Genomic DNA, 23969 nt, shown 5'->3' with positions numbered 1-23969 from the left:
TCCTTGCATCCTATTCGTCGTCGTTGCAGATAAGGGCCGTTGTCACCAGACGTTGATACATTTCGACAAGTCGAAACGCCTCTTGAGCCTGATCTCGAGACTGACACCCTGGAGATCTTGTGTATATGTGCTTGTTCAAATCGAAAAACGAGGAAAACATCCCGTTCCATGCTACGTAAAATCGTACAATGCCATAATCTGTCGTTGACCTCGTTCGCCCAGCACCACCACCTGTTCATCGTCGAAGCCAACCCATCGTCGCGTAAGCTCCATTTCGCGTCTTAGCTCGCCCAAGGCGAATCCCAGCGTAGGACTTCGCCCCCGTAACAGCTCAGCGCCACCACACAACGCATCGACCGCTATGATCTCGGTGCTGGCCCGAGGTTGGTTTTCAGTGGCCATCACAGGTTCTAGTTCCCAAACTCGCATTTCATCTCCGCGAGAGCTGATCGACACGGCTTTGCCCCGGTTGTTGACTTCTGCGCCTGACACTGCCGATGTGTGACCCCAAAGACGTCGTCCGGCGCTAATCTCTAGCTTTTCCTCATTTGAAGTCACGAGGAACGATATGATTGTGTTGTCTGCCAAGGTCCCGATCAGGAACGGATGTTGGTAAGAAAGAGAGGTAGGCGGATTCATCAGTTGAGGGTGCAGAGGCAATGGCAGAGAACTTGTCGATCGGGTGGTCATATCCCCTTTGCTCCAGCCTGTGTAGGGACGGCTCAAAGTTGACGCCAATCTGCTGTCCATGACTCTGCCGGCGGTGGTCAGACGAATTTCCTGTAACCCAACACACCATCCAAACTGGAATCTGCTAAACGCATACGCGATAGTCGCAATGACCTGGTTTGGGGCGCGTCTTAAGGCTACCGAAATGGGCGCAAAGGAGGCATCGGACTGTAGTCGAGCAATTGTCAATATATCGGTCGCGTTTCCGTCTTGAATCCCCTTCGAGTCGCACTGATACAGGCTTAGGTACTTTGTTCTGGAGACCGTCATAACGTAGGGAAAAGCTAGAGAAATAGCCATTAGGGATCCGTCCGCGGACTGGTGGCTTGACCGGAGCTCGATTTGGCCCTCATGATCGTAGATGTAAATCGAGAGAGATCCATCGTCGAACCCAAGCAAGATATAGGTTGTGTCGTCGATGGATTCTACAGCCATGCAGGTGGCGGTCGACGGTCCATGAAGTTGAGTCTGCGCCTTCGGTGTCTTCGTCACATCCCGCTGAGACCATGTTCGCAAGCCATTGGCTGGATCGACCGTGAATATCATGCCCCGATGGACTTTCGCAATCACGGGTGGTGCAGGCGGCCGAGCGACCTCAACCTCCTTTAATCTGGCCTGGCCTTTTGACCAATTTGATTTAATCCTGAACCGGCTTTTCCAATCTACCGAGTGATCGTGGTGCCCTGTGCCTGCAGGCGGAAGCCGTCGCAAGCGCGGCCGCACCCATGTTTGCATATATTTCACCTTCCAGATTCCGCGGTCGGTAGCGAGGGAATGAAGTCGGCGCGAGACACTGTGGACAGATTAGCGAAAAGCGAGCACACGGGTATTGCTTCAGGTACTCACCACTCAGTCTTCAGCAAGTCTTTGATAGGGAGAAATGATAAGATGCGCAGGAGAATTTCGTCGCTGATGTCCAGCAGATGACGCTTGGACCCGGTGCGACTTCGTTTCGCTGGCGCTGGCTGCTTGCCAGTATCATCATTGCTCCGTCTTCGTTTCGGCATCTCAAGGACGCAGCCTCTACGTGGGTTGGAAGCAGGAGTGTTCGATAGAGTTTCACCGTCAAAGAGCCTGGAGATCTGGTCGCCGCCTGCCCCACCGATCACGGAGCCACCCAAGCCGCACTGAGTCTCCGCAGGCTGACTAAGGCATGCGGAGACCAACCAGCCGAGTGTACCTCGTACCTCGTACTCGTACAACAGTCCTCTACGCGCCCGACCAAACGCGTCTCAACTTCAGACATGTTCTACGTATAGAGGTCGTTCGCACACAACCTCAGACATGTCCACTCCTACGCTGTCACTTACTTCGACCCTCGTCCTCGCTCTTACACAGAGCGAAGCTCTTCAACGGCAGCTTGATAGCAGTGATAGGACCATCGACCGTTTGAAAGACGAAAACGAAAGACTCAAGCGCGAGATCGAGGAATTACGACAGGCACAGGCAGGTAAACAAAATGAAGGGCCAGAGATTGTGGCCCAGCTGGACCAACTATTCCGGAAAGATGCAGAGAAGCAAGCAGAGATTGACAGTCTGAAGAATCAGCTCCGTAAGGAGAAAAGACGCTCACAGAATCTACATCTCTCATCTCCCATTGTGTCGGGCGAAGAGCAAACTCCAAAGAGCTCCGGTCGGAAACGTCAAAGAGTCCACAGTGTAGAGAAGGTAGAACCACTACAAGAGATTGAACTTAACGTACCTTCAGCTGGCCGCTCTGTCCAAGGACAAAAACCCACGGGATTGAGTGAGCGAGACGCGGAGGCAATCTCGTCTCTCGCAGAGGATGGCATTGATCACAACCGAGAAGATACGGAAAATCCATCGGAGAAGAAGGCTCATCCAAAGACTTCGCCCCGTCAACGGTTGCAGGCATTGCTAACAGCACCGACCCCTCCTACTCCTGTTCCACCTCATTCCCATTCAGCCAGGAAGCCTCCTGTTACAAGCAAAGTATCAGAGACGAAAGAGCCACTCCGTTCACGGCCGGTCCTTCGGCTTGATCTCTCCGATTTCAAGGTCAACCCCAAATACACAGGAGGCCTTGATTATGCATTCCAAGAGGTTGTCCGTAACAAGGAAGCGAGGAAGTGCCTGCCAAATTGTACGCGACCAGAATGCTGTGGTGCAAACTTCAGGGTTTTGGCAGAGACACTACCCCCTGATCCTAATATCTCAGAAGACGACCTGTTGCGTGACTTTCTCGGTTCTGGGTCAGGGGACAAGATACGTTCGCTGACGCCCTTGGCGAGAGCGAATCTAGTGCATGAGGCTCGAGCAAATCTACTTGCGAAAGAGTATGGAAGGATGCACAGAGCAAACTTTGCGCCACCGTCTACGCCTCCAGGATTTTGGGATGTCGATATTCCTTCCACACAGGAGCAACAAGAGATTCAGGAACAGGCACGGCAGAGACAGAGGGACGAGGTCGAGAAGCGGTATCAAGAGGCGCTCAAGGGCGGACGTTGGGTCTTCGCAGATGAATGATTGAACTGCCAGTATTGGAAGACACTTGTATTGAAGGCCTGTTGAACATGGACACAATTTGACCTCCAGGTTACGGGACGGCACCTCTATGACAAGGGCGGACGACCTAAACCGACATGTTAGTCAATGACCGCAGGCCATCCAAGTGATCGCTATGCCGTACTTCACGATGGTGGCAGACTAACGGCCTCCTCACTTTTAACTGCTCCCTGCTGCATGCCACTTGGCACATGGCACTGGCCTGTCATATGAGCACAATCCTTCTGAGCGGTCAGATCAAGTTCAACTGCAACATCTGCTGCCTTATTGATTTCCAGCCCCCCCTTCATTTTGTTCTGTATCAATGTGCCCTTCTCGTCTTTACCTAGGTCGACCCCGAACGAGAGCTCATCCAACGCGTCCAGTCCCTCAACGGTGCTTCATCTGTGTCCCAATTATGGAGTTACCCTCCAAGCCCAAAACCAGCAGACCAGCGGCGCCCGCGTCTGCCACACCCGCAGAAAACCTCGTCCTCTCAAATGTCACTACGCGAAATACCTCAGCAGTCATGATCGATCGCATCAAGCAGCAGTTGCCAGAAAGACCTCTCCCCACAGCACCTCGCGCAATGAGGGTACCCGCAATACCTCGCATTCAAGTTGGCACCGATGTTCTCGATTTTATGTCGTTTCCTGAGAATCATGCCTTAATTACAGACCATCTTCGACAAGTCGGTAGACTTCTGCCACAGGTTAAAAGCGAACATGCAGGAGTTCCAATGTGGGACAAGTTTGTCTTACACGAAGCTTTGAAAGTTGTCAATGCGACATGCCCAAGTGATCTTCGGCGAAGTGCTCTAAAGAGATCCCGGGGTGTTACGGCAAAATGCCACTTGTTGGCCTCCATCATACCTGCTCGATACTTTCCAGAGTTGGGGACCGTTGTGGATCGGTTTTTCGCTGGTCTGATCAGCTTCTTAGGGAGGGAATATCGGTTCACGGGTCAGCATGCTGTAGGCATAGGCCCGCAACAAGAGTCCTCTGCTGCCATTCCTACTCCGACAAGCAATGCAGCTCGAAAATGGATGAGATCCGATGAATCTAACTCTCAATCAAGGCGAAGAAAGCCTCGCTTAGGGCCAGAAGTCTCGCCCAACACGTCCATGCCATTATTATCCGATGTTTTCAAGCAAGAAGCCACCACCACCGAACATAATCCTCAGACACCCTCGATGAACAAAAGAGAGAGAAGGGCAGAAATATCATCGGAGAATGTTGTTCAGGCGTCAAGAAAGCGAAAGAGCTTGGATGGCGAAACGCCGATTGGAGGTTACAAGGAAGAAACAGCCAGCACAGAAGACCCTTCACCATCGAAGAAGAAGAAAAAGAACAAGGTTGACAGAAGAGCCATCGAACCATCTCCGTTGTCGCCAGATGCTGCACTACCGTTGCGCGGCCCTCGCATGATAATCAAGCTGGAGGACTCGTCCGACGAAGGACCCGAAACTGCGCCTCGTCCGCGCAAGAAGCGCCTCAATGTATACGAGACTATGTACCACAAAGCTCAAGAGGATATTCGGTTCTTTGAGAGATTTCTTTGGCACGGCGCGGGCATCTCCAAGACCGATATCAATGCGAGCAAGACCCGCGTGGCCATGGGACAGACGCACAAACAGGCATTCGATCGGGTCTACAAGCCTCCGGGAAAGAAATTGGAGAGCCGTCCTAGGCAGCCCGGGCAGCAATAAGGGCAGGCCATCCCCCCAAGGTGTAGCCTGGCCACATCTGTGCTGCGCGTGAGCTGCACGCATCGAATACGCAAACATTGATAGAGCACGAAATACAATGCCGTGCCAGATGCATCGAAGAGGTCGGTCTCTTGCTGCTCAGTCAATGCTATTCAGAGGATTATCATATGGTCGGGAACATTACGTGCGAGTCGTTTTGATGATTCAGTCGCGGAATTCAGCACGATCTAGAATCTCACTTGGAGGTTTTCTGATGAGGTTTTGACGTAACATTCAGGGTGGGCTTGCGAGGAGACAAAAACCTCAACACCACCACCTAGTCTTTTGCCTCTGTAGCATCCAAAAGATGGCGGAGGAGGGGTCAAATATACTCGAGTCAGTCAGTACAAGATCGGGCAACATACAAAAATGGTCGAGCTGCAATTGGAGTCAGAGAAGAAGACAAAAACTGGAAAGCGATCCCTTTTTTTCCTTTTTGGCAAAGTCTTGAATCGTGTGAGCCGTGACCACCGCAATAGAAGATAGGGATAGGAGCCGGTAGACCGACCTGTCCTGCCTGCCTGCCTGCCTGCCTGCCTGGTGTTTCCTGTTGTTGTAGGTAGTAGGTTCATGTACTGACTGAGCTGCTCACGGTCTCAAAAGACGCGATCGCAGAAGAGGGATATCTATCTATCTGTAAGAAAACTCGACCGAGAGACCATCTCTTCCTCGTTGCCGGCCAACATGATTGTGTTCGCTGATCAGATCTTCCCAAATGGTTAAGCGTGTCAACCTCAATGTCGCAGCGTGTTGTCTCAGATTCGAGGCTCGTAGGAGTCCCCTGGACTGCCATGTCGTGATTTACACTTTTCGAGAATTACAAGCAAAGGTCATGATTCCAGAGACAGCAGATCATGGAGAACAATGGCATAATAATTCATCATTTGAAACTTCCGAAAGGAGACTTGCATCTTTGATACATACTCTATCATTTGCAGCATGTCATGTTTGCCAGTTAGCTTCTATCGATGCCCATGAGACCTCTGGCGCGATGTTGCCATAAAATGCTTTGTGCCAGCCTCGCCTGGGCTATGTATACCCATGGCATAGAGTTGAATGTGTTCCGAAAAGTCCAGACCCGAGAGTTCATGATGACAAAAAGACGAAAAGAAATAAGTCCGGAAGCCCCTAGGCTGCGACACGCTCGTTTGACGACCGTTACAAATGATCGGACAGCGGTTATGTATCCGCAACAAGTGGGCCACTCCCGTAAAAAGACACCGCTACCCTCTGAGACGCCAGACAAGAATTCGACATGATCCCGAAACACAACATCTCCCATATATGCAAGACTCTCAGCTCTGGTGGTTTTGTCAGAAACCAGGACCGGTTGTGGTCGTTGTGGGTTCTTATGAGTCGAATATGGGAGCGAAAATAGGAACTCCCCGACTCTCCAGGTCATAAACCACCCTCCTCGTTACTTTTGGATTGGATATGACGAAGACCGCTTCCGCACCGGACATAACAAACAACTCGTATGTCTGTTTGACGAGGTTGGGCCTTCCAGAGATGGTGGTGTTGATAATGATGGCTTCTGGATCAGCACGACGAACAACGTCGATGACGCGCTTCGAGTATGTGACCTCGGGATCAGGGGTAGACCAAAGTATCCGACACGAGATATCCCTCTTATGTAGCAGCGACATGATGGGACCAATTCCAGAGCCGGTGGCGACCAGAACCATCTTCTTGAAGATTGGAGCCACATGAAGCACGCCCATCGTCGGGATGCCACGCACCCAGAGTTTTGTTGGCGGTGATCTGATCAACCGAGAAGTCCAGTCACCAGCCCTGGATACAAGGACCGAGAAGCCGCGTCCGTCTTCTCCTGGAATACCAGCAAATGCATGCCATTCGAGAAGCGGACTGTCTGATAGTCGTGGAGCAGCACAGAGGGGCAAGTTTGTATATGTAAAGTGGAGACGTATAGCATGATCTGACAATGGCTCTGCATTCACCGAGACTTTTCGTAGCCATACCCACGGTAATGCAATCGAAATGGTGGCAATCACAAGTGTCCAAAAGACGGGGCTTTCGAAGACAAGTTGTTGCGCTGGGATGTTGAAAGAGCTATCGTGGACTCTTGCGTCTGTTAAGAGACCGAATTCGGCCCAAAACAATCCCACGGCCGTCCAGCCGGCAAAGCGATGGACTAGCTCAAACTGGTTATGCATTCTCGCGCGTATGCCGGGATGGGCCATAGTGATTATGGAAATCAAGAGCACATCAAGGATGACGGTGATGATCGGAATGCTGTTCTGGTGTCGACGCAATGCTCCAGATTGCAGTGCTCTGACAGTCGACACGTTGAAAAAGGCAAACCACACAGCTGCTGAGATTCCTGCACCGCTATGTAGACCGCCCAGGTGATATATCTTTGCTGCTAATCGGCGCAAACGCAGTGGGAACCATTGGGGACATTGGCCAAAGGTCCAGAAGAGCGCATTGATGACCAATTCTTGTCGAACCAGAACCCCCACAGTCAGATTGATGGACACAGCAGTCGCAGCCCATTCCGGTGACATGGAGAGGAGTTTATGCTGTGTAGCGAGAACAATGATGACTATGACATTGGCAGTCACGGCAAGCGTGTTGAGGCGGCGATACACGGAGAAAATGGTCCACCGTAGGTTACGCAGGAAGCGGGTGTATTTTTTGTCAGGCATCTTTATCTCGGGTACGGGCTGCTTCTCGAGGATGACTGAACCTGATCTGGAGGATGTGTGATCTTGTGTGACCTTAGCACCAGCCGCCGCCAACACCGAAGGTCCCAGAGACAATCCCATGGGATTTGCGCCATCGACTTGTGTTGTCGGATAGTTAAGCTTGTTGGAACTGCCAAAGAGGTTCCGAGTGACAATGTGGCTTTCTAAGGACCCCCTTCCGTTGACATGGAAGCGTTCTTGATCGTGATCTTGAGATTCGAGGGTGTGAAAGGATGCTGAAGCTGATGTTTCCATTGTGCAAGGCCTAGATGCGGTATCTTAGTAAACCGTTGGAGCGACCTAAGCAACTGCGTTTGCGAGGGAGCGCTGGGGGCAGACAAACGGGTCACAATGAGGAAGAAAGTGATCATAAGTGATACGCGATCTTGCCAGGACATCAGGCCCGTGGACCGCGTTAGAGTAATGGACACGACTCTGAAGGGACAAACAGTAGGTGAAGTATGGAATTGTTGTGTGTTTTGACCAGTGATAAGATTGCGAGTGAAGAGTGAGGCAGTCTGTACCATGTGAACTGGATGGGACAGACGAGTACTCACCGGGTTTGTTTTTCCAAGTTACCGAAAGTTCAGATGTGACTGGTGTGCAATGGGATAGCTTTGGGTAATCTCATCTGACGGGAGGTATTCGGAAGCCTTATAGCAATGCGGGAGGTTCGAGCGGAAGCGATCAATGGCAAGCCAAAGTGCGTTCTTATTTCTTCAGTCCCCAGCAAGTGAATCGAGATCGGATCGCGGTAGGTAGAATATACGGCTTTGAAGATGATCCGGCGAGCAGGTCACGGTAAGATCAAGTGGCAAGTGACTCGGCGAGGAGTGAAGGCAGCTGAGCAGCTGAGAAGCCAAGGAAGTTGATGAAAAACCGGGGAGCAGGTGGTGACTCGAAAACGTGGATAATGAGAAATCACGCAGCCGAAGCCGAAGGATGACAGAAACTCGAGGCGAGCTCAGAAGGGACCCGATTGAAGGTCTGTGAGGTACACGAGGGGGGAGAGGCGAGAGGCGAGAGACGGCAGAAGGCGAGATGCTTGATGGGAAGTGCTGTTTTGCGTGTGGTATGCCGGATGAGGACGTGAATATGCCAGTAGGAATACAAAGACGTGGGGAACTCGTGTTTGTGTGTTCGTCGTGTGCGTGCGTGTGTCTGTTGCTTGCCACAGGACTGGATTTGAATGGGGGCGACGAAGGCGTAAACGAGGACGAGGATAGAGGATAAGGATAAGGCATGCTGATGCATCGAGGATCCCAAAGGAGCATTTGACCCACGGGTTTGGATCGATTAATCAGGGATGCGGAATGGCCCAGCTACTGCAGCTCTGTCTTGTCGGTAGCCAATTGATAGACTTGCTGCCAATATATCGATTTGCATTGGGACAGTAAGAGAATGAGTGGCAAGAGCCGAGCGAGTGAGTTGCGTCCTGATGCATCTGGTAGCCCTGGTGCAGTCTGCAGTCGTATTCTGTATCCTTCCTTCTCACTCCTCATTTCTCATGTCTCTCTGCCAACTGCCACGGCCACTGCCACTGTTCCCACCATTACCAGCATCCATTTCGTCCTCCTGCTCCTCCCGCAGCCTCTGTATCTCCACCATTCTCGTGCTAAAAGAGCCAGGTGGGAAGTCAAGGCCAAGCAAGAGATGGAAGACCACAAGGTGAGCAAGGAGCAGGGAACAACAAGAGACGAGTAGCATCTGTCCGCTGGCTGGAGGTGACTAATGGAGCCGCTGTCAGAAAATCTCTCTGCATATCGAGCCACCCATCTAGCAACCCTGGTATGGAGGTGGACGGCGTATGGCGTGTGGCGTATGGGTCATGGCAGCGACTCTGGTTGTTTCTCTCACCCACATCTCATATTTCAGATGCTCCTGCCCACCATAGATGCATTGCTGTAGTGGACCAGCCCCAATGAGACGATGATGACGATAAACAATAATGAGCCCGGCGTCGACCTCGTCTTCTTCCCTGCGGGCAGCTTGTCTACCCAGTCAGTCAGATGGTAATTAGTGACATTTCCTAAAATTTCACCCTCTTCACTCACCTCCACCTAGTCACGTATCCCTAGAAGGCCTGTTCACTCCAGGTTGTAGGTGTAGCCTCAATTCCCTTTCTTCTGGCCTCGTGCTTCGCTGACCGCGGGATCGGTCTCATCTCACAGGTTCCTACAGTTTATCCGTCTTTGCTTCTCACTCGTGCTCACCAGAGGTGTGCTTCTGTCATCTTTTGTCCTACCTGACCGTCCATAGAGCTGTGACACCTGTCTTCACTGTCTGCAAGCCCCTCGTTACACCATGTCTCTGTCCCAACAGCACCCCACAGAAGCTGTCGATCCTGTCTGGACTGGTCCAAAACCTATTCAGATTCCATCCACTGACATCTTGACCTTTGCTTTTGCCAATCTCAGCCAATATGACAATAGCTGCCCGGTAAGCTGCTTGAACTGTGGCAGTCTTCTAGGTTTGACGCTGACCCTTGTCACCTATGTTCGCAGATCTTCATCGATGCCAATGATCCATCCAATAGGATCTCGGCCCAGCAAGCTCTTCGGACCGTTCTTCAACTGATCCACAGCCTTCGGGCGCTGAGGCTAAAGGAGGGAGAATGCGTGTGCCTGCATGCCTTTAACAACGTGAGTCTTTGTCCCGTTGCTCAAACCGGCTATTGCCGCCATTCCCACTGCTTCACCTTGCTGCTGTGTGACTGGACTGACCAGGGGTTCGGCTTGGGGTCGAGGATAGATCTGGTATCCCCTGATCTGGTTGGCGACAATCGGATCCGGGGCTCGTGTTGTTGGGTCCAATCCCAAATACACCAAAGATGAATTGATTCATTTGCTCAGCCTCACAAAGCCCAAGGTCATCTTTGCTCAGGTGGACTGCATCGAGCCAATGGTTGAAGCAGTCAGTCACTGCGAAACCAATTCCCAAATTTTCGTCATCGAATCCCATGACACCTCATATCAGGTCCGACGTCGAGATTACGCCAGCTGGCGTACACTGTTGCGTGAGCCTGCAACTGATTGGTACGTTCGCGCGGCAGATGGTAAGCCTGATCAAGAAGACATTGCTGTGTATGCCATGACGAGTGGAACAACGGGTCTTCCTAAGGCCGCCATGATCTCGCATCGGTATATCGTGGCCTTGACTGCAACCTTGGAAGCTACCTTCCGTCGCAGACCGTATCGAGTACTGTACCATGCAGATTCCAAAGGTTGCGGAAATAACACTGACATGCTTCATAGCCATCACAGCTCATCTGTCTACCTGTCTTTCACGCATTTGCATCACCCCTGGCCCTGGTTTTGCCGCTCCGATTGGGTTTGCCCACCTTCTTCCTGCCAAAGTGGTCGCTTTCGGAATATTTGCAAGCCCTGCAGAGATTCACCATCACCGATACGCCAGTCTCGCCTCCGATCATTGGCGCTCTAACCAGACTCCCTGCTTCAGACGTGCCCCTTCTCCAAAGCCTCCGTTATGTCGTCTGCGCCGGTGCCGCTCTTCCTGCAAGCGTGCAGAACAAGTTGTACGATGTTCTGGATCCCGAGGCAGTGATTGCCCAATGCTGGGGAACGACCGAGGCAGGCTGGCATTCTCTGGGCAGTTCGAAGCAGAGGGACTTTTCGGGGAGTGTGGGACGATTGCTGCCAAATGCTCAAATGAAGTTGGTGGGTGCGGAGGGCAACTTGATTTTCCGAGAAGGCGAGGCTGGAGAAGCGTTTATCAAAGCCCCGACGTTGTTTTCTGGCTATTTGGGAAATCCAGAAGCCAATCGTGACTCCTTCGACCGGGAAGGATTTTACCGCACTGGCGATCTCTTATCCGTTGAGGGAGGCCTCCTGCACTATTCTGACAGGATCAAAGAGACGTTGAAGGTCAAAGGGTGGCAAGTCTCGCCAAGCGAGATCGAAAGTGTCCTCGTCCAGCATCCGCAGATTGCAGATGTCGCTATTGCTGGCGATATTCGGACGAACGACTTGGGACTGTGGGATACGTTTCCCATGGCATATGTGGTTCGGTCGAGCGGGGATTCCAGACCACCATTGATGGAACAGGATGTCAAAGATTTCGTCGCTTCCAGGCTCATCTCGTACAAGCACATCACAGGAGATGTCATATTCGTCAAGGAAATCCCACGATCTCCCTCGGGAAAGATCCTCCGTCGAAATCTACCGCAGGCAGAGCGCGAGCTGTCGAACGAAGATGTGGCTCCAGTAGCAGAGGAGGAGGAGGTGGTGGTGGAAGTCGACCGCCACTGATTGAGACAGGATTTGTTCTCTGGGGAAGACATGGATAGGCAGGTTGAGACTGTTCACTAGAAGCCCGAAAACGGTGTGCAGCTCGATGGGCTGTCGCAAGTCACTTTGAATGGACGGGCTGTATCAATGAAATGAATAGGTGTTGGATCCAGTCAAACACCGGAACTGGCACCTTCACCAGCACCATCGACATCATGTTGGGTGAATGAGTTGAATAAGAAAAAGGGAGTACGCAGAAACTGGACCGGAGCCTGGATACTGTTGATGAACAACACAGCTATTTAGACATTTCATAAGGATTCTTGGAATGGCCCGCGGTTGAGAGAAGGGTCTTTATGCAGCCCTCAAAGCTCGGCGCTTAAAACACGATGCTCCAAAGCCGGGGCAAGCAAACAGAGCACCTGGTCAACAGAAAATACAAAGGACAAAGAGAAAAACAAGGTAGCAAACAATGCCAAACATTGAGATTGAGGAACACGCTTGTTTGGCGTGCCAAGGCGAATGGTTGCCAAACGATGGACCAAGTCCGTGTACGAGGTATGTACCATACTGACAAAGGGACCCTTAGATACATGGGAACCTAATACCTCTGAATGACTGAAGTAATTAAGTTCCATGATTGATATTTACCAGGCACTCTATCGTTCAGCATAGACATCCTCGGAGAATGAATGCAGCATTGCGGTTTAGTACGAATGCTCTGGGCAGCCCAGGCTTGGCGCAAACAGGGAAATATTCCCTGTCATTTAACAAATCCAGTCATTTGAAACCTGGAATTGTCATGTCCTGATGTTCCTCCGCGCATCGCCCTTTTTCCTTATTACAAATTGTGCCATTCCCGCAAACACACAGAGAACCGCACAGATACAAAATATCCGTGACAACAAAACTTGTGACCCGAGAAGAGCGTTGATCCACCACGCTGACAGGCCAAACTTTTCCCAAGATGTCCCTCTCAACCCAGGCCCCAACCGACATCGCGATGCAAATAGTCGTTCCAAACGATAGCAATCCCACTGGCCCACCGCTCCTCTCTGCAGAGCGCCGGATCACCCCGACATGGACGGTCTCGCAGTTGAAGTCGAAACTGGAGCCCATCACGGGGATTCCAGCGTCGTCACAGATGCTCCGCACGAATGCTCTAGATGGGACCTGGATCGCCTTGACTGGTGATTCCTCGTTTCTATCGGAGCCCCGGTTTGGGCTCAGGAAGGGCTCCGAGATCCAAGTTCAGGACACGCGGCCCCCGCAGCTGCGGCAGAACCTCAACTTTCTGGCCGCGGACCTCAGCTCCGTGGAGAAATATCAAATGCCTGAGACCCAGTACGAGCAATTGGAGGATTCGGTGCTCGCATGGAAGCGCCGTCAAAAACTGGGCCGCTTCGATCCCCACGCCAAATCCCAGGCACAGCTGGTGGAGGAGAGGAGAGAGAAGGACGAGAGGGAGATGAAGGCGCGTGGCATCATGGTGGGTTTGAGGTGTCGGGTGGGGCGCGACGACGGTAGACGGGGCACCGTGAGGTACACGGGGGAGATTCCTGGGTTGGGGGGACAGAGGGAGGAAGGGTGTCTCTGGGTCGGTGTGGAGCTGGATGAGCCAGTGGGGAAGAACGACGGCCGCGTGCAAGTCGAGCTCGAGGGTGAAGAAGGTGGTAAGCGTGCGCACGAAACCAAAAGGGTGTTTGAGTGTGCGGACAAGTACGGTGTCTTTGTCAGGCCAGAGAAGGTCGAAGTGGGCGACTTCCCACCGCTGAACGATCTGCTAGACGAGGACATGGAAGAAATCTGAATACGCATGATCGAGGCTAGGTGAGCGTTGGTTTGTTAACGACGAAGAGCGCCGGCCAGGACTAGTGGCAGAGAAAACGGCCTTCCCGGGTGATCTGTCGACCAAGCCGCTCCGAACGCTCATCATGAAAGATACCAGCACGAGATCACGCGACAGGAATACGATGTCCTCGAGATGGACAACAAAGAGATAAGGAAGGCGCAGGGATCGCAATCACTCCAGAGGGAGAGAGGGAACATCCCCAACATCGCATCGAGGGCCTGCGCTGGTCATCCACGAATCTCTCCGTGGGGATGGATGATGGAGCCACCACCTAGCACAACGAGCACGAAGGGGGCGGGGGCAGTCGTTGGGCGGACGATTAACGGGTACAGCGATCAAGAAATGACAAGGCCGGCGCTGCGTGATTGTAAACAAGGGAGCAGATGCCAGTGTTTCCCGCCACCCTTGCTGGCATGATTTTGTGAGCGCAGCCCCGTTGCCAGCTACAAAGTCAACATGTCTGGCAACGCATCGTACTGGCTGACTCAACACATTATTATCGGACAGCAGGTGGGTGGCTGGAGACCTCCCAAGTCTATCTCCAGAACCGCGTGTTTGGCATCAAGGCCATACTCAAAGAAAGTATAGTCCAGTCGCTAGATCTGACCTGTTGAAGTGTGCTATCATTGGTCCCAAAGGCCTAAGGGAAGACGTCGGGATCGTTCCAAATACAAAGCTTCAGGCAGTCAAGATCGAGCATGTTCCCCAGCCGGCGCAGGCTCGCAGCCCTGGCTAAAGAATATCCTGGCTGGCTTTTCCATCTCGTTCTCGATCGAATATTGATTGCCTGGGGTTGTTGCCAGAAAAGTCAGCTGGGTCAATTCTCATAATCTTCCAATCTGTCGTGGATCTCAACTCACCTCTGGGAACCTGCCAAAAGCCTCCCTTCCCTATGCTGAAACGACTCATGCCCCCCGTTTCCTCACCACCCGCTGGACCGACAGTCACTGTGACCCTTCCTTTGACGACAAAGAAACTCATGTGCATTTTCCGACTGTTCTTGGGTCGTTTTATTCCTCCAGGAGGTAGGTCCACGAGTCCAGTGCCGAAGAATTTCGTGGACAGCAGTTTGGCATAGCGGAACGTGGGACCATCATGCGTGCTCGAGCCCTTAACTTCGCATGTCTTGATCGCCGCGGGGGCATGGGCTATTTCAACTTCCTCTTCCTCTTCTGTTGGTGTTTGTCCTTCGTTGTCCCAAACAGAGACAATGCCTCGAAATGTGCCGGTTCCAGTCTCCCATGGCTCGGCGTTTGGATCTTCGGGAATCTCGTCTACGTTCAACTCTGAATCAGAGGAGTCGGATGCTTCCACTGATTCTTGCCGTGCCTTGCCCTTACCCTTTGCGTTCTTTTTGCCCTTCGATTTCTTCTTTCCAATGTTCGGCTCGACTTCTTCGATCCGCACAATCTCCTTGATGCTGTTCAATGGGAACCTGGCGCCGTCGGCTAGGCTATCACCACCTGGACTGGCGCCATAGACACACCGCTCGTTCCGCCAATACGCCAGGGGCTTGACACTGGCACGGCCGCTTCTGGTATGCCGGACACTGTCGTCTGCGGGGGTTTCCCTGCGTAGAATGTAGAGTGACCTTGGTGGGCCAGGTCTTGCTTTTACCCTTTCAACAATCTCATCCAGTTCTTTTTGCTGTCGTGAGGTCAATTGAAGATTTGTATCCTTGTTTGCCAGGGCCTGTTTTGTTTCTACCCTTACGTCTGGCTCTGGTGACATCCGGTTGAAGGCCGAAGTAGGTTGTGCACTATCCTTGCGGGTGGGAATTCGTCCTTGCTTTTTGCGCACCTTTTTGGGTATGGGTGATGGTGCCTTGTCGGCCTCTTCAAGTACATCCGATTTCCGCTTCTTTCTCGAATTTGCTTTGTTCGGCGTTGACTCAGATAAGGGCAGTTGAGGCTCCTTATCTTGTTCAGCTACTTCGTCATCAGACCCGCCATAAAGATCACTGGGCTCCGCTGAAAGTTGTCTGTTCCAGTGGGTGGAAGGGCTTTCTGCTTGCTCAATCGACGGAACAAGATCGACAGCATCGCTCGATGGCACCTCCGTTTCTTCGGTTGGTTTTATGTATGAATCAAAGTCTATCTCATCGATAGGCGTGTAGACTTCGTTTTCGATGCGCTGCATTTCACGACTTGGTCTCGGTTTGAGTGTTCTCTGTGAACGGGGAGTGGTAATGTCTCTTAGTGGTGGTCTCTGCGGACTTGGGTCGAATTTTCTGGGCGGCAGATGTGGCTGGCTCCGAGTCGGCGTCGGCTCTGCTACATTTTCGTGATCCCCTGCGTCCTCAGGTTGCACGCTCTTCCGAGTGGAGAATATATCGACGCTATTACTCTTTTTTGCGGTACCACTAATACCGCTTTTCCTCGGCGACGATGATCTGGGAAGGGGGACAGGTGTTGCGCGACTCTTCCTACGAGACGACAGCACCTGACTAGGAGTAGGGCCAGGGCCTATGTTGGTGTTAGTTCAACCTGGGCGCGCATAAGTCGCACTTGACAAAGACATGAGTTTGTCTCGGCCTGATGGGCGACTTCTCAATGGCGAATGCACGTACTTCTGGGGCTTGATCTCTGCGGCGACTCGGTTGAGGTACTGTGTCCCTCCACACTCTCCATGACCGTCATATTCTTCAACGGCGAGGGCTTGCGCGGGGACGAGAATATGCCCGAGATTTCTTCCATGCCGTTTGCGTCAAGTGGTCGGTGATCGAGCGTGATTCCGGTACGTCTGTCTGTTTGTTAGCATTGGGCCTCTCGACCGAGTGCGCAAACACTTCTCACCTGCCCATTTTGCCTATGGCGGAATAATCAACATTGCCGCGCTCGCGGCGGACCGCAGGTCGAGCAGCCATGGTGGACAGAGTTGAAGCTTCAAGTATCACGTGTCTTCACACGGAGTCGCAATATGGGCACTAGATATCAGAGCCAGCAGCTGCTGGAAGAACGAGGCAGAGGATCAATTGGCACAGTATTGTGTGAGATGCACCCGCGCATCCAATGTTGTCGAAATCACTAATTAAGACTAGCGCGGTATGACTCGGGAGTTCAGCATGATTGGCCGGTGTCTGACTAGCAAGATCAGGCAACGCGACAAGGGGCACGATTGAGGGGCGCCATTCAGTGACGCGTCTCGGCTCCAACCCTTCGCTATTCGCGTGCTCTTTACGAGGTCTATGGACTGATATTTCTCACAATTCAGCCACTCATAAAAGAATAAAACGGTCATGGCGGAAGACGATATGGCCGCCTCTGCGGTCTTCATACCACCGTCGGTACAGGACAACCATGAATCACTCCTTTCTGGGAGATCCTACGCGCATTATAGCTGCGTGCCCGAAGCCATCACCGTCAGGACATCCTCCTCATCGGCACCAGGGACGCAATGTGTTCTGGGTGTAGACGAGGCTGGACGTGGCCCTGTCATTGGCCCCATGGTGTATGGCGTCTACTACCTCCCTGTCGAGATCCAACAGTCCCTCCTTACGCAATCGTATCATTTCGACGACTCCAAGGTCCTCACGCCCGCGGTGCGGGCAAACCTCATGAAGGCGGTTTGTACTGCCGGGACGGATCTCTTCCAGTCGTCCGGCTGGGCCATCAAATCCCTCAGTGCCCGCGACATCGGCGCCGGGATGATGAAAAACGGCGGCTCGTACAACCTCAACGCCCAGGCCATGGATGCCACGGTCGAGTTGATCCGCGGCGTTCTGGACCAGGGCGTCAACGTGACAGAGATCTACGTCGACACCATTGGCAAGCCTGCCGTCTACCAGAAGAAACTCGAGTTGATCTTCCCCACCATCAAGATCACGGTCGAAAAGAAGGCCGACAGCCTATTCCCGTGCGTGAGTGCGGCAAGTGTCGTCGCAAAAGTCACCCGAGACGTCAGCTGCGAAGCTCTTCTAGAGGCATACAACCAACAGCAGTCGATAACAGGCGTCGAGTCATCAGAATCGTGGGGTTCCGGATACCCATCTGACGCAAGATGTGTTGGGTGGCTCAAGTCTGCCATTGACCCTGTCTGGGGGTTTGGGAACGAATGCCGCTTCAGCTGGGGTACGATCAAGGACATGCTCGAACAAAAGGGCGGCCCAGCAACGAAGACCGAGTGGCCAGACCAAGGCGAAGACGAGAACATGAGGCTTTCGCAGTATTTCAGTGCCAATGGACCGTCAGGGCCAAGGACAGAGAGGGATGAATTGAGGACGTGGTTTGGAACCGGCGTTGGTCAGGAAGCATTTTGAAACAAATCGGCATCTCTTGGATGTGAACCACAAAGGCACGGCTCTTCGCTTGCATCTATTCCCAGATCTCTGAGCTTCGCTGTTCCAACCAAGAACCTCCCAAAACTCTAACGACGAACGCCATGCGAAATGCCAGAATGCATCAACTCCAGGATCCGGATCACAGCTTCGCCCTGGTCCAAAGCCCCTTCATAGCGCCTTCGAGCCCAGGGAGATTCGCAGGTCCATCATAAATATCCCTCTCTACAGCTCTGGTGTTGATATGCAGCGGACCCAGATCGGTCACCTTAGCAGCACCCAATAATCGCGTCGCGGTGGCGGTCTCATCCCTGAGTATTTCCAACACTCTCTCGACTCCCTCAATGCCGCCGGCACCCAGACCAAAGAGCGCGGCACGACCAATGCCAACAGCTTTTGCACCCAGTGCCAGCGCCTTGACCACATCTGTTCCTCTCTTGATACCACCATCCACGACGACGTCAATCTTGTTGAACACTTCAGGGCAGTATTTTCTGATCTCTAGCAATGTGTGTACAGCCGGCGGTGCCGTATCCGCTGCTCTACCACCATGGTTCGACAAAATGATACCCCTGACTTGCGGCGAATGTTGTGCAGCAATATATGCGTCTTCATGGCACTGCAAACCCTTGAGGATAATCGGCTTATTGGTGTGCTTCTTCAACCAAGGCAGTGTCTCTGTCCAGGTCAAAGTCGGATCCGTGCCAAAGAAGAGACTTTGACCGATACCACCGCCGCCCTTCAACTCCGCACCGCCGGCATCCTTGACGGCCTGACTCGTGTCCTCAATAATAAACTTTCCGCGTTCATCATGCTCTCGTTTGCCAGGGACTGGTGCATCGAGGGTGAGACATATAAACTTGATGGCATCCAATTTGTTGATCCTGGCCAACATATCTTCACTCTTCTTCCGCTCGGTCTGCACATACAACTGCCACCCGAACACTTGGTCGGCGCCTGCGTCCTTCACGATCTGTTCGGGGGTCATACTGGCGTTGTTGGAGATCATCTGTATCGTGCCAAACTTCTTGCACGCCTGTGCAATGCCCCATTCGCCGTCAGGGTGAGCCAGGCGAGCCATGGCGGCTGGGGAAACGAAGATGGGCAGGTCGAGCTTGTACCCAAGGAAGCTAGTGCGGAGGTCGCAGTCCCGACAATCTATAAAAACGCGCGGCCGAAGTAGGATTTGGCGATAGACAGTGTTGTTCAGTTCCTTGCTCACCAGGTCGTCCGCTGCAGAGTAGTAATAAGCCCAGCCCTTTTTAGACAGCTTCTTCGTGGCAGCTGCCTCTATCTCGTCGATGTTCAACATTGCCTGCAGCGGCAACTCGACCTCAGCCTGTGTATTGGGCGGTGGACCGACATCTTTCGCCGGCTTGACCGGCTCTGGCAAACTCTTGGGATCAATGGGGCCCAGGCGGGCGGATTTGGGGAGGTTCTCCTCCAGAGTGCCTGGGGGGTGGATGGGATCGTACTCTTCAGTGGCGTCCTTGCCAGCGAGTTTCAGGATGATCTGGGCTCCGCCAGGGTGTGAAGGAAGGAAGTCTGTGACGTCCCAGACGTTGCCGTAAAGAATAACCCAACACGAGTCTTTGGAGGCGTGCTTTTGTACTGTACCACGGAGAATGGGAGTGTTAGTCTTGTGAGTAGGACAACGGGAGATGCTATGGATGTAGGAGCTGGTATGGTGTATAGAAAGACTGGATGACCACTCACCCTCGGCATAGTTGATGAGCTTCGACATCTTTCCGACCAGACTTGTCACAGTCAAGCGATCTCACGAAATTTGAACTCGCGACCTAATCTGCGTTCTCGGAATCACACTGATCGTAAACACGAGTTTCAGAGAGCAGAGCACCAATGCAGATTGCTAGCGGTAAGTCTTTCACAAATCTAAATACATGGCCATAACCACACGACGCAGGAGAAAAGGAAAGCAGGTATAGCTCATTGAATAGACGAACAGCGATAATGTTTTTGGACTTTGAACAGAAGAAGAGAAAGCGATCATCAGAAGCCGACAATAATAATGGGTGACGGGCATCTCCCTGGCGAGTACAAGCTGCATTCTGTGTAGTTGTGCCAGCCAGCCAGCTAAATGATGGGTTCCGTGGTTCCCCAACAGCGATTGTCGGCTCCCAGTCGGCGTCTGATGTCCCGAGTAGAAATCGGCATTTGATGATTGGAGATGGAGAAATAAGGGCGCCGGGGCACTTGTGTAATGCGGCTGAATCGGATAGAAATGCGGTGACCGTGGTGGGCGGCGGTGGACGATGGTGGGCGCAGGCTGGGGCAACAGTCGCCAAGTCCCCCTCCCAAGTCCCTCTGCTTCCTGTATGTAGGCTGTAGCCATTCGAGTCCCCAGTCCCCTTCCACTGTGTTATCCAAAGCATCCTAATCCCTTCTACTATCAACCATTGGATTGTCACCACTCACTCACTCAGAATGCTGCTGCTCTACTCGGCACATGTCTCCACCTGCGGTGAACCTACCAGACGACCAACAATACAATCTCCCAAGATTGAATCAATCCTTCCGCCGCTTTTGACAGCTTGAAACCTCCATTAACAGGTTAGAGCACCACTTTATTGTCATCGTCACCAGCATCAATTACCCTCCTCAATTTGACTCTCAAGTGGCCCTTGGTCATTACCACAAAGGTATCCTTCCACTCCATGTCCTGCTGGGTGGTCTCAAAAGCTTCCAAGTCGAACTTGCGAAATACGTACCCCAGGACCAGATACAACTCGGCATAAGCGAGGTTGATCCCGATGCACGATCTTGGCCCACGGGAGAAGGCGATGAGTCGCGTTTCGAGTTGCTGGCCATCCGGGCTTAGCCAGCGTTCGGGGCGAAATTCGTTCGGCGCCGGGAAATACACTGGGTCGTAATGGTAGCAGTAAGAGACACTGGTGACTCCAACCTGCATCAGGGCGGATTGAGGATATCATTAGCATATTCCGCATCAAGTGAACGCCAGGGTGAGCATCGAAGAATGATGGTCTGGACGTGGGATTGTGTGCACGTGGAGGTGGCTGCTTACTCCTGCAGGAATTCGTTGCTCGCAAAGCACTGCGCCTCCATCGGGCACGACTCGTCCCATCCTGCCCATCAGACTTATGTCAATCAAAGAGGATTTTTCGCTCGCGGAATCCTTTGCTGCCTTACCTCCCCGGAACTCCCATGCTCATCCTCAGGCTCTCTTTGACTACCGCGCGCTACCCCAGATGATCAGTGTGAAAGCTCTCTTTCACAAGTTGCTTCTCCGCCGAACTCACAAGGTAAGGCAGATTCTCAAGGACACCAGAGCCCACTAGCTGCTCACTGTCTGCCACCGGGATCGCTCCCTTCAACTCGGCGTGCAACTTTTGAATGCATGTCTTGTTGTTGATCAGACCCCAGGTAGCTGTTGTGAGAGCATGCGCGGTCGTGTCGGTCCCAGCACCGTGAAAGGTAAAGGCATCGGCTGTGAGCTGCCTCAGCGTCGGCATGAACCTGCGTTTCTCGCTCGGCTTGGCCCATGCATCAAATACGGTCGGGAACGAACTCTCAGATCCTCCTTCTTGCAGAATTCTCTTGACTTTGATGCCGCATTGCTGAGATACTAAAAGTCAGCATTTCCGTACATGACCTAGCACCAACCAGCGGGACTTTACCTCGGTGATCCAGTTCGTCGCCGCCAACGCAGGCATCAATTTCGCGGTTTGTTCATCGGGAAGACTCTGCAGCTGTCTTGCTAACCATGCCGTCAGGTTTGGAAAGTATGTGGTCCATGGCGCAATTTCAAAGAACTCCTCCAGGGCCACCAGGATCGGGGATCGAAAGCCTTGGGCGTCCAGCAAGTCGAATCCTTTGTCCGCGAACATATAGCTGGTCACCACGTCACTGGTCAAGCTGCGGTAGCCCATACTCAGGTCAACGGGACTCCCCGTCGAGGATGCCGTGTCGAGCACCGAGAGGAATTTCTTGACTCGGTCATGAATCAAGGGCTCCAGGCGGATGATGGCACCTTTGGCGAAATAGGGTTGATACGCGTCTCGCCATGGCTTGGCGACTCTGGGGTCGAGAACGTTGAAGAACCCGTCAGCGGCTGGTTGGTTGTAGTTGTCTCTCTGGCGAGCATAGCGGGTTCCGGGCTTGAAGATCCTGAGGCACCATCAGTCTACCAGACACACAGGGACTGTCGGTTGAAGCCCTGACTCATTGTACGCAGCCATGTCGAAGATATGCAGCTGATTCGGGGTGATGCGGACAATGGGACCGTATCGCTCATGCAAGGCAGGGAAGTGCTTGATGTACGACGTTGAAGGTCTCAAGTCATACCACGCTTGATACAGCGATGTCATGCCAGCGAGCTTCGGGCCAGGGAACTTTGCCAGCGGATGCAATGTGATGCGATGGACGGCGCGGACAACAACGAATGAAATCACCAAGGCCACGGCCCAGACAAGGTACACGGGAACCATCGCCATCGCGTGGCGTTGTGACACTTGGTGCAAGCAACACACAAGACAGACACAATACAAAATGCGCTGTGAGCTTGAAACTGCCAGACAAGTGTAGCCAAAGAAACAGAAGGGTTCCCGAGCTTTATATAGAAATTGTCCGTCTGATAACAAGGGACCATCAAACAGCGCATGGATGACAATCATCTTGCGCACGTAACACAATCGAACCCACATTCCACATTGTACATCCTACAGGACATTGATAGACGGACAACCTCCAACGGGGCCAATAGCCAAAAGTTGGAACGAGGCCTCTCTGTGCAGCAAATGGTGGCAGGCCTGACGGTTGACACAGGGACTCCTCTCAGTCGATCGAGAGGTGGAAGGGGGCGGGAGTCGGGACGATAGTCAAGTTAGGTTAGGCCATGTGTATATAGATATCTACTTCGTGAATTAGTTAGTTTGTTACTTTATAGTATATAAATATATATCTATCCCTACCTACGCTACTACGAGGAATATATGTACCCCTGTACAAGGTATGTACTGTATTTGCCGTATGGCTTGTATGGTATATACCGGTAGGTATTGTATAATTAGAGAAAACCTTGACAAAACTAGACGAAAGTACATAGACTGAACTAGACGAAAAGGGGAAACCACCAACCCCACGAAACCAGGAAATCTGCATCGGGATAGTCAGCCAGCCAGCAGCACGACGAGTTTCCCTAGAGCCAGCAGGCCTAGATGCTGAGTGTCGTGAGGCGTGCTGAGCGGCGTGTCGTGTCGTGCCTTGCGCCGTGGGCCGCCGTCCACACCGTACATCGTACATGGTGCGCCCGTGCGCCATTCGCCATGCGCCATGCACCTTGCGCCATGCACCATGCTGGGTGATCTTTGCGGCTACACTACCTACCTATCTGACTACTTGTACGATTGTTGATTAGTTATCCATGCTGGAGCGAGAGAGGGAGTGTGAGAGGGTGAGAGAGAGGGCTGATGGTGAGGGAGAAGAAGGAGAAGAAGATGATGAACAGGAGGTGAGCCTCTGTGGTCGGGATCTCTTCCTCATCCTCTCCGTCCATGTCCCTCGTAGGAAGTACCCAGAAGAGCCATAGGTATATACATACATAGGTCAGGAATTACATACTGTACGTACATAGATAGGCACCTAGGGCACTAGGTAGGTATGTATCAGTCTTTGAAAAGAAACATAACCTTAAAAACAAAAGTACCTTCCCGGTTTCCTGGGTATAGGTAATTTAACTCGCGAGGCTAACCACATTAGGGCGAGCATGAGGACTATTATTGATATTAATGTCTTCCTTTGGGTAAATTAGCGTACTCGTACAAATCCGTCCTTGTCCCTGATAGATGCAACCCCCAAAGACCTCCTTGGGGTGAAGCAAGCCCCCTTGGGACATGACGCGCACGAATCTCTGTGTACTCTACTCGGTACG

General features: G+C 52.5%; 10 protein-coding genes across 10 annotated transcripts; 5 read left to right on the top strand and 5 right to left on the bottom strand.

Moving 5' to 3' along the window:
- Nucleotides 1-171: 171 nt before the first annotated feature.
- Z517_05845 (uncharacterized protein) lies at nucleotides 172-1736 on the bottom strand (the record flags this gene model as incomplete). The annotated part of the gene is made up of 2 exons (XM_013427587.1): nucleotides 172-1522; nucleotides 1576-1736. The coding sequence occupies 2 exons, from the start codon at nucleotides 1734-1736 to the stop codon at nucleotides 172-174; spliced, it is 1512 nt and encodes a 503-aa protein (XP_013283041.1).
- A 277-nt stretch (nucleotides 1737-2013) lies between these two features.
- On the top strand, nucleotides 2014-3216 carry Z517_05844 (uncharacterized protein; the record flags this gene model as incomplete). The annotated part of the gene is made up of 1 exon (XM_013427586.1): nucleotides 2014-3216. The coding sequence occupies one exon, from the start codon at nucleotides 2014-2016 to the stop codon at nucleotides 3214-3216; it is 1203 nt and encodes a 400-aa protein (XP_013283040.1).
- A 436-nt stretch (nucleotides 3217-3652) lies between these two features.
- On the top strand, nucleotides 3653-4942 carry Z517_05843 (uncharacterized protein; the record flags this gene model as incomplete). The annotated part of the gene is made up of 1 exon (XM_013427585.1): nucleotides 3653-4942. The coding sequence occupies one exon, from the start codon at nucleotides 3653-3655 to the stop codon at nucleotides 4940-4942; it is 1290 nt and encodes a 429-aa protein (XP_013283039.1).
- A 1388-nt stretch (nucleotides 4943-6330) lies between these two features.
- Z517_05842 (uncharacterized protein) lies at nucleotides 6331-7941 on the bottom strand (the record flags this gene model as incomplete). Its single annotated transcript, XM_013427584.1, has 1 exon — nucleotides 6331-7941. One exon carries the CDS (start codon nucleotides 7939-7941, stop codon nucleotides 6331-6333), a length of 1611 nt encoding a protein of 536 aa, XP_013283038.1.
- A 2049-nt stretch (nucleotides 7942-9990) lies between these two features.
- On the top strand, nucleotides 9991-11954 carry Z517_05841 (uncharacterized protein; the record flags this gene model as incomplete). Its single annotated transcript, XM_013427583.1, has 4 exons — nucleotides 9991-10125; nucleotides 10191-10328; nucleotides 10438-10884; nucleotides 10941-11954. The coding sequence occupies 4 exons, from the start codon at nucleotides 9991-9993 to the stop codon at nucleotides 11952-11954; spliced, it is 1734 nt and encodes a 577-aa protein (XP_013283037.1).
- Nucleotides 11955-12900: 946 nt separating this feature from the next.
- Z517_05840 (uncharacterized protein) lies at nucleotides 12901-13743 on the top strand (the record flags this gene model as incomplete). Its single annotated transcript, XM_013427582.1, has 1 exon — nucleotides 12901-13743. The coding sequence occupies one exon, from the start codon at nucleotides 12901-12903 to the stop codon at nucleotides 13741-13743; it is 843 nt and encodes a 280-aa protein (XP_013283036.1).
- Nucleotides 13744-14517: 774 nt separating this feature from the next.
- On the bottom strand, nucleotides 14518-16651 carry Z517_05839 (uncharacterized protein; the record flags this gene model as incomplete). Its single annotated transcript, XM_013427581.1, has 3 exons — nucleotides 14518-16250; nucleotides 16355-16527; nucleotides 16581-16651. The coding sequence occupies 3 exons, from the start codon at nucleotides 16649-16651 to the stop codon at nucleotides 14518-14520; spliced, it is 1977 nt and encodes a 658-aa protein (XP_013283035.1).
- A 372-nt stretch (nucleotides 16652-17023) lies between these two features.
- On the top strand, nucleotides 17024-18043 carry Z517_05838 (ribonuclease HII; the record flags this gene model as incomplete). Its single annotated transcript, XM_013427580.1, has 1 exon — nucleotides 17024-18043. The coding sequence occupies one exon, from the start codon at nucleotides 17024-17026 to the stop codon at nucleotides 18041-18043; it is 1020 nt and encodes a 339-aa protein (XP_013283034.1).
- A 160-nt stretch (nucleotides 18044-18203) lies between these two features.
- Nucleotides 18204-19805, bottom strand: Z517_05837 (uncharacterized protein; the record flags this gene model as incomplete). Its single annotated transcript, XM_013427579.1, has 1 exon — nucleotides 18204-19805. The coding sequence occupies one exon, from the start codon at nucleotides 19803-19805 to the stop codon at nucleotides 18204-18206; it is 1602 nt and encodes a 533-aa protein (XP_013283033.1).
- An 828-nt stretch (nucleotides 19806-20633) lies between these two features.
- On the bottom strand, nucleotides 20634-22533 carry Z517_05836 (uncharacterized protein; the record flags this gene model as incomplete). The annotated part of the gene is made up of 6 exons (XM_013427578.1): nucleotides 20634-20984; nucleotides 21105-21165; nucleotides 21230-21279; nucleotides 21340-21657; nucleotides 21718-22207; nucleotides 22262-22533. 6 exons carry the CDS (start codon nucleotides 22531-22533, stop codon nucleotides 20634-20636), a joined length of 1542 nt encoding a protein of 513 aa, XP_013283032.1.
- Nucleotides 22534-23969: the final 1436 nt, after the last annotated feature.

This window comes from Fonsecaea pedrosoi, assembly GCF_000835455.1.
Source record: "Fonsecaea pedrosoi CBS 271.37 unplaced genomic scaffold supercont1.4, whole genome shotgun sequence".
In the NCBI taxonomy this organism is placed as follows: Eukaryota; Fungi; Ascomycota; class Eurotiomycetes; order Chaetothyriales; family Herpotrichiellaceae; genus Fonsecaea; species Fonsecaea pedrosoi.
This window is presented reverse-complemented; position numbering and strand designations above follow the sequence as displayed.